The sequence below is a fragment of the Candoia aspera genome, chromosome 6 (genome assembly GCF_035149785.1).
Source record: "Candoia aspera isolate rCanAsp1 chromosome 6, rCanAsp1.hap2, whole genome shotgun sequence".
NCBI classification, from domain to species: Eukaryota; Metazoa; Chordata; class Lepidosauria; order Squamata; family Boidae; genus Candoia; species Candoia aspera.
In genome coordinates, this window is record NC_086158.1 from 97,506,929 (window position 1) to 97,515,076 (window position 8,148).

General features: G+C 41.7%; 1 protein-coding gene across 1 annotated transcript; it reads right to left on the bottom strand.

Moving 5' to 3' along the window:
• Positions 1–882: 882 nt before the first annotated feature.
• On the bottom strand, positions 883–6,575 carry ADIRF (adipogenesis regulatory factor). Its single transcript, XM_063306286.1, has 3 exons — positions 6,293–6,575; positions 3,257–3,319; positions 883–1,114 (listed from the first exon to the last, which is right to left on the bottom strand). Exons 1-3 carry the CDS (start codon positions 6,351–6,353, stop codon positions 987–989), a joined length of 252 nt encoding a protein of 83 aa, XP_063162356.1. The 5' UTR covers positions 6,354–6,575; the 3' UTR covers positions 883–986.
• Between the last annotated feature and the right edge of the window lie 1,573 nt (positions 6,576–8,148).

Here is an 8,148-nt window from a genome sequence, read left to right on the forward strand (position 1 = left end):
GGCCTGGCACACAGTCCTACCCTCTCCCGATGGGGACTTTAATCATCCCAACCGTAGCACCCAGGGGAATTTTTAAAGCCTTTCTAATTTCTAAATGTTTGCCAATTCTTAGAATGATGGCCATTTAGAAAGTGCATATGCATTCTTCGGTCAGCCCTAAGTTTGGAGATAACTAAGAACAGATGACTTCCGTTCGGAAGTTCTTGCATTCTGAAGTCGGGGGACCTGGAGGTGTCAACCTCTTCATATTTATTCCCTGACGGCCTTTCAACAAATGCAAGTTCGTTGCAGGAGACTGTAAACACTCCCTTGGCCTTCCAAAACAACTTTTTTCATTCGCTCTCAGGGTTCTTGCTGCTTAAAATTCAGTTCGTACTCCTTCTTCAGCATCGAGCCTCGACTTCTGCCTGTTCAGTTTTGTAGTTTAAGTGGCTTTTAATTTATAAGGTATTGTAATGTAGCTAAGCACGGCACACAACTTCCGCCAAAGTGTCTGTCCCCAAAAGGAGCTTCATCCAAGTTTTTCATAGGAACGTTTCGCTGTCAGCTAAAGAATCCCCCGTGTGCAAAAATATTTTAAGTGACCTGTGGCATATGTGTATGTTTTGATAAATGCAGGTAGAGCGTGGGCCACCCTACATTGTGCGTGTATATGCAACCTTTAAATGTGCAGCTGAGATTTTCTTACCTGTTCACACTCCTTGGAAGCCTTGAGAAGCCAGCCTCATCTTGGGTTTGATATACCATCATGGAAAGCAGTGTTTGGAAACAAGCTGTCACCATTTACTGTAAGACTTTAGTTTTTTAATGTTTGATGCTGCAACGCAATATAGGCAATACATAATTTAACTTTTAATGAAGGTGTAAAGTGCATCTAATAAACCTATCAGATGTACTTTAACCATCTTAAAATCATTTCCAAGGCATAAAAAGATAGTTTTTATCGTTCAAATGCAAATGGCAACCCCCCGGGAAGACCAGCCCCTTTAGGATGAAGCGTTCTTCTTTTCTTCGCTCTCGCCAAAGCTTTTGCCCCACGCTGTTATCTGGCTTGTTACATTTTGTATCGCCTTTTCGCCGGTATCTTGTGTGGTTTTGCAGGTGGTGTCAATAGCTTCAAAAAAGGGAAATCACAGGGTCGTTAAGTGTCTGTACGTGCAATCTGCCTCTCTGGGAATATAGCGAAATTGGCATTTCCTAAAGTCTGGCATGAATTGTCTGAGTCTCTTCTGTATCAAGAGTTCATGGGATAGATGCCTAGATTTCCTTTCCACCTGGGATCTGCTGTAATCTACACCATGCTAGCTATAATCTGAGCCAAATCATGTAACCTTTGGATGGTGCTGATGATTCTTAAGTGTCCAAGACCAACTTGATCCAGTTCATTTAATAGACTGTGATACTTATCAAGAGACACCATCCCATTCTACTTATCAGAAAGCTGTACAGATTTTTATACTGCTTCTGCAAATTATTAAAAATTCATGCACTATAGCTTCTACTTCATAATACATTCACCATATAGTTGTAGATCATTTACCACTACATATTCCTCAAACCAAGAAACTTGAGTCTGGAACTTCCCATTTAATTAAAGCCCCGAGTTGGTGGTGTCAGAAAATTCTATCTTAGCTCTAATTACTCCCTCTAAAATAAACACTCTGGTCTATAAAACAGCCTGGCTCTGATACCATCACAAAAAAGACAACCTTACAAGATGAACAAAATGATTATGTTCCCTCTATTAAAGAACTTCATTATAGAGAGCGTTACTTTCAAACAAGCAAGAACTTTTGAAAAAAATCATTCGGTTAATACTTCAAAAACTTGAGATTTCCCCAGCTAATGCACTTTTAACAGCTTTCATTTCAGCCCTGTTCCTGAACTCCAGCCAATTCATAATCAGAGTAATCTTCCATTGCTTCTGGGTGTTGATGGTTTCTAGGATAATTTACCAACTTGAAGTTCCTCCTAGCCGAAATTTTGCTTAAAGGCCACTGACAACGTGTTTTGCTTCCTGCTCAGATCTTCACAGCCTCACAGGGCTCAGCTTCCTGTTCTTTTTGGCCACCAGCTCCAGCCTCCAGTCCTTTTTCTGGCAGGTTTTTCTCAGACTGGAAAAATTCCCTCCTCAGGAATCAGTTCTTTTTCAACTCCTCTTTCAACTTCAATCATACTGTTTTGTATTTTGCATCCTTTGAAATGAATTGTGAACAAAAACTCTGATCCATCAAGTTCTTTGTAGGCCATCCACTTAATCCAATTTGTTGGGTCTCCTGATCAGTCCAAACTCTACGATACGTTCTGGTTGGTTGGTTGGTTGGCAGATGGATGGATTGATGGATGGATAGGTAATTTTCCCTCTCAAGTCTCCTTTCCATGCAATTGTGATTAAGATAATCATAATTATCTGGTGTTAAATCCTTGGAACAAAGCCTGATGAACTTGGCTGCATGATAGTGTTTCTTCCCAGGCCTTTACAGACTATTGTAATATATAACCAGCTGGAATTTTAGCTTATTTTCACAAGATTTTTATAAAATACAGAGCAATAAATATCAGTGTGCCTTTAGAATCATTTTAAAAAATTATTTGCGAACAAAGAAACTATATTTTGTTAAACTATTGCATCATCTGCTCTGACTGGGCCTGACTCTGCAAGATCTCCATTATGTCTTTCCCATTATTTTGCTTCTTTATGACTGATGTAAGATCCTACCCCCAAGGGAAATAAAAATTAATCATTAATCAAGTTCTCTCCTGGTAACTACATGCCGTTATAATTTTATTGGCATCAATGCAGAAATGATTTGCTATTCCCTTGCTTGGTAAAGTTCCTCTGATGTCTCAGGCTCACCCGTAATGCTGAGATGCCTGGTGGGTCTCCCATCAAAGTATTAACCAGACCTGAGTGTGCCTAGCTTTTTGAGATCAACCAAGGTCAGCTGGTAGCAACTACCTGTTGTAACCTCCAAAAGAGGACCATAGTATAAAAATCTGTATAAAACATGCATTTGATTTTTGAAAACACCAATTCTGTACTTCAGGAACAGAATTATGGTGGATTTGGAGAGTTTCCCATTCCTTGATACTGGCTAGCTGAAGACAAATTCATTACAAGCAAGTTCAAACTTGACTTCCCTTGTTAGAAGTCTGTTCTGGAGGAGAAAACTCTGAATTGGAAGGATGTACCATCTTCTATGTTTATAATAGTGTAAATGCTGCTCCAAGTTATAAAAAAAAGTGTCTTCCTTACCTTTCTGACCAGCTTCTGTCACCTGATCCAGAACATGCTGCACAGCCTGGCCTGCTGAATTAACTGCAGTCAGAAACAATAGCATGAATTACTTGCGTAGAAATCTCACACCAGTTGCTTAAAACCGTTCAATTTGCATCTTTAAAAAAAACATAGCAACAGCCAAACTCATGAGAGCCAGTTTGGTCTAGTAGGTAAGGTGCTGGGCTAGAAACCAGGAGTCTGTGAGTTCTAGTCCTGCCTTAGGCACTTAGCTGGGTGACCTTGGGCCAGTCCCTCTCTCTCAGACCAACTCGGTGCAATGTAGACTAGCTTCCTGGTGGTACACCCTGGGCAGCGTGACTTGTCATGGCTAAATAGTCTACACATCTGGCTGCTGGACCTCACAAGGATTTCCCAGCAAGAAAAAAAAGCACGAACACCAAACTGCTATGCCATACGATTAAAAAAAAATGTATACAGTAAAAGCAACTATATCTCAAATGACATATTCAGCATGAAAAAATAAAGTATTCACTCATAGTAATACTTTATTAGGTAAGTAGTATCTACATTAAAATTCCATATTTAAATTCAAATTCTGTAAGAAAAAGTTAAATTTTGTGCATTATCAATATTAGATGATATTAGATTTTTCATCTTTCTGGTTTTGAAAGAGATTATTGAAAACACTGAACTCTGTGTTATAACTGTGAAACTTTTAAGGAGCTTCAAAAATACAAACGAATATTTAAAATTGCACTAAAATTTAGAAATTAAGAAGTCATGTCTCTAAGTCAAGCTTCACTCCCAGTGACTTCATGAACTTGTCCATACAATTTTCTTGCAAAGCAGGTTGCCATTCCATTCTTATAGGATGTCTTTCTTGACTTCATCTCTGGGATACTTTGGCATCTCCTCAAATGTTAACCTGGCCCAACTATGTTTAGCTTCTGAGCCAGAAAACATCAGCCAGGCAGGAACATAAGGAATCAGGATTTCCTGTGCCTCCCTTGCTAGGAGTTGCAACTAAAAAGCTTGCTGCAAGATCTTGGGTTGTATCGTGAGATTTTCAAGTGGAGCAATTTGCTCTGAGGTTCTTGTTTGAGGTCCTATGCTTGCTGTTAACCTCGTCCGATTGCCTTGCTCAGAAGAAATCCACCAGTGTAGGGCTTCTGGCAGGGACAGTCATGGATCTCCATCTTTGGATAGAGCAGGGAAAACTAGCTGATGTCGCTCAGCTCTGTTTGTTGGAAAGGGCAAGAGATGGTGTGTTCTTCAGTATACTCAATGAAGAAATTATTTGAAAAATACCGAATGTAGCAAAGAGTGCATTGCAAAGGATCTCTGAATTCTTAGCCTACCACATTACAGTTGGACCATGCTCCACAGTGGAGGATGGGTCATCTGCAGTTCTAAATAATAGGTTTCTTTCTGCCTACCAAACCAAAAGCACTTGGTGGTTCAAGACTGTCCTTTTCCACCCTTGGCAACCCTTGGCTGAGTAATAAAATTACTTCTGCCTTTTTGACCCTCAAAGTAAGGGAGAAGCTACTTGGTTATGTTGCTGGACATGGAGGAACCCTTGCTGTTCCCATCTTCTCCATAGATTCTCCTATTCTATATGTCTCCTTTGTCAAAATGTGTCTTTGTGTTCTGGAAGGAAGTGAAGACCGCCCTCTTTCACTGGGCCTTTGGAAGATAGTGCAATAGGAGCATTGACAGCTAGACACGGGTTATAGTTTCATGTCAGTTGGTAAAGCTATTATGTATATAATTATTATTCTTTGGAGAACTTTAAAATAACATCTTGTGACTTGACAGGACTTGAACGGAAAGCTACAGAATGTTATCTCTGAGTGTGTCTGTTTTTAAACTTTCTGAGCCACACCTTTAAAAAAAATGTTAAAAGCCAAGATAATCCCTGCAGGTGATATTGTTCTGGTAGAATGGAGATCAAATCCAAAGACTCCCAGTTTCTAATAAACAAGAAATTCTTTGTTAAAATACACCGCCAGCTTCTATTCAGTGTTGTTTCTCTGTTCTTACTTATGGAATAAACATTGGCCAGGTGCTCTAAATATCTGAAACTGGTACTCATATTATCTAACATATATTGCAAAAACAAGGACAAAAACAAAAAAGCCTGGGGGAAAAGGCAGAGTCCCCCTGCTTTAAATTCTCACATCAAAGGCCAAGGCTATAAAATGATTCCCTCCAGACCCACCAGCTTTCCTATTCCTTTGCACTTCTCCCCATCTCAAAAGGCCACCAGAAGTAGGAGGAAGAAAATGAGGCCATAAATGGTGAAGAAACAAAGAAAAGATCCTAAGGAGAGCTTCTATTTTTTTTTTCAGGGAAGGAAGGAAGGAAGGAAGGAAGGAAGGGCTCCATGTTAAGGCATTGAATCCAGGTGTATGATCTGCAAAAATCAGCAGGAGAGAAATATATGTTACTCCCTTACCTGTTTAAGTCAAACTGTTTGGCAAGCAAGTCACATTATTTGACATTATCTGTGTCTCCCCAAAGACCCAGGCAAGAAAATGGTTCCCAGCTGTAGCTGACATTCCTTTCGTTGGACGTATCAGGAATTTTTAGCGTGTCAAGCAGAGGTTCTACCAGCAAACCCTTTCTCCAGGCAAACCTGTGTTTTGCAGCCTGGAGATAACCGTCTCTCTCTCCCCCCAAACACCTGCTTGCACACTCCTACTTAGGGACCGGGAAAACAGCAGAAAGTCTCCCTTGGCTTCAAGTCCCTATAACTGGATGGACACGTTTGTTCGTTTTTCTTGGCCACAATACACAAGATTTGCCACTGTCGTCTTCTGGAAGGTCTTGGTAACTTCCCCATCTGGCCTGCAGCCCTTGAGTCTTGGGTGGTCTCCCATCCCAGTACCACCCAGGTCCGACCCATTCTCCAGATAACCCAAATCCAGCTAGGTGTGGACATAAACCCCATGTTGAGGTTAGAAGTGGATCCCCATCCAGAAAGGCTGGATGAGGACTAGTGCATTTAAAAGATTCCAAGATGACAAGAGGAGACCAGAGGTTATTTACCTGCATCCTGGGCAGTGTTGCCTATCTTTGCTGCTTCCTCTGTAAAATCGAGTTTAAACATGTTGGCTGTCTGGTGGGTGACCTCCTCCTGTCTGCTCAGCAGTAGATACTCAGTTCCTAAATGGAGCCCAGTCCTGTTTCTCTGCTTCTAAATCTGTTGGGGTTTATATAATGGAGAGCTCCTCCCAGATGGCACTCAGAGAAGCACGCCAAACTCCGTTTGGTAACTGGTTTCCAGCTTCAAAGGCAAAGCAGCAATGTTTGGAATCACAGTGTTCCTTTTTGGAGGAAAAGGGTGTGGTTAGGCTTAAAAAAGAGAGCAAGAGACAGAGAGAGAGAGAGAGAGAGGGAAAAGATCAAATGTAGTTTTTCATAGCTGCAACATGAAAATGGTTGTTTTCTGGAGCGTTGGCAAGCCCGACGTATTTCCTTGCTCTTTGAAAATATTTCCGTTGGGAAGATTGTGACTCGGGGACTCTAAGGCCACAATGGAATAACTCTGCTTTGCAACGTACGGAATGCATGGGGGTAGGGGAGAGGCTCACAACTGCCAAGAATTGTGAACTGCTCTGTTGGGCAAGGTTTCAATGTTATATCAACTTTGCAGCCTTATGATTACATAAAATGCAGCCCGGCGGGTAGGAGCATCTGCTCCTTTGCTTGCAGGGCTGGACCACGGAAGAAAATAGAAGGTTCACATGTCAAGCCCTGGGAAAAAGATCTAATAGACCATCCGAGGTTGCAAATTGCACAGACCAGCCTAAATCTCAGGTTCTAGTGAATGCTATGGATTGGTTACCAATGTTCCCTTTGGCAAGGCTTCTCAAGAGGGAGGAAAACATATCCTGTTGACACCACATGGGGTTTGGAAGCAGAAGGTCTCAGATGTGATCCTAGAAGCACCAGTTTTGCTACTGCAGATTTGGAAACCAGGTTACCTTTTAAGTCTCTTGCAGACTGTCCTTTTTTGTGTATTCTGATGTTGCTGGTGAGAAGATGCAAGTGCTGGAGGGAGTAAGCAAATACAGAGGGAAGTGTCTTGTCCAGAATAGAAAACTATCACTCTTAGATGTTACGTCTGAGTTTTAACTATGAGGAAGTAACCAGAAATGGCTTCTGTTGGGTTGTTTTCTGGATCTCCTTGATGGGTTCTTTGTCCAATGTGTCCACAGTTGCATGAGGAGCTTTGATTGAAAACAGGAGTGTTTTGTGGAAGGTAAGCAGAGCCCGGTTGGTTAGTAGTTGGACAGGAGACTGGTCCACAAAGGAATGCTAGGACTGAAGACTGGATTGGAAAGTCCCAAAGCCTTCATTTTAGCAGATGGTAATGACAAACCACTTCCATTTTGCTACCAAGAGAGCTGTGTGGAGGTGTCATGCAGTCAACTTGTTCTTCAGAAACAGCTCCTGATTGAGGCTCCTGAGTTGTGAAATGGGATTTGCACATTGGTAGGAAATGTTGCCATCTGTGTGTCCACAAAGTCACCAGCATTCAAGCTGGAGTCAAGAGATTCTTTATTTCTTTCCCTTCCTTTGGTGCTTGCCCCGTGCTGCAAACCCCAGCACACCCACAAAGCCTGAAAACTCAGCCTACACAGATAGTCCTCAACTTACAACCACAATTGGGACTGGAACTTAAGTCACTAAGTGATGCAGTCCTTAAGTGAGTTGTGCCCAGTTTTATAACCTTTTTTCCTTCCTTTTGGTTGTTAAGCAAATCCAGCTTCCTCCATTGACTTTGCTTGTCAGAAGCCCCCCGGGAAGGTTGCAAATGGCGATCGTGTGACTCCGGGATGTTGCAACTGTCATAAATGCCAGTTGTCAAGCACCTGAATTTTGATCATGTGACCTGGGGA

Coding starts and splice junctions, on each gene's coding strand:
- ADIRF (XM_063306286.1), bottom strand. CDS start 6,353: ATGTTTAAACTCGATTTTACAGAGGAAGCAGCAAAGATAGGCAACACT. Junction 3,320..6,292: donor CAACACTGCCCAGGATGCAG/GTAAATAACCTC, acceptor TTCTGACTGCAG/TTAATTCAGCAGGCCAGGCT. Junction 1,115..3,256: donor GACAGAAGCTGGTCAGAAAG/GTAAGGAAGACA, acceptor CCTTTTTTGAAG/CTATTGACACCACCTGCAAA.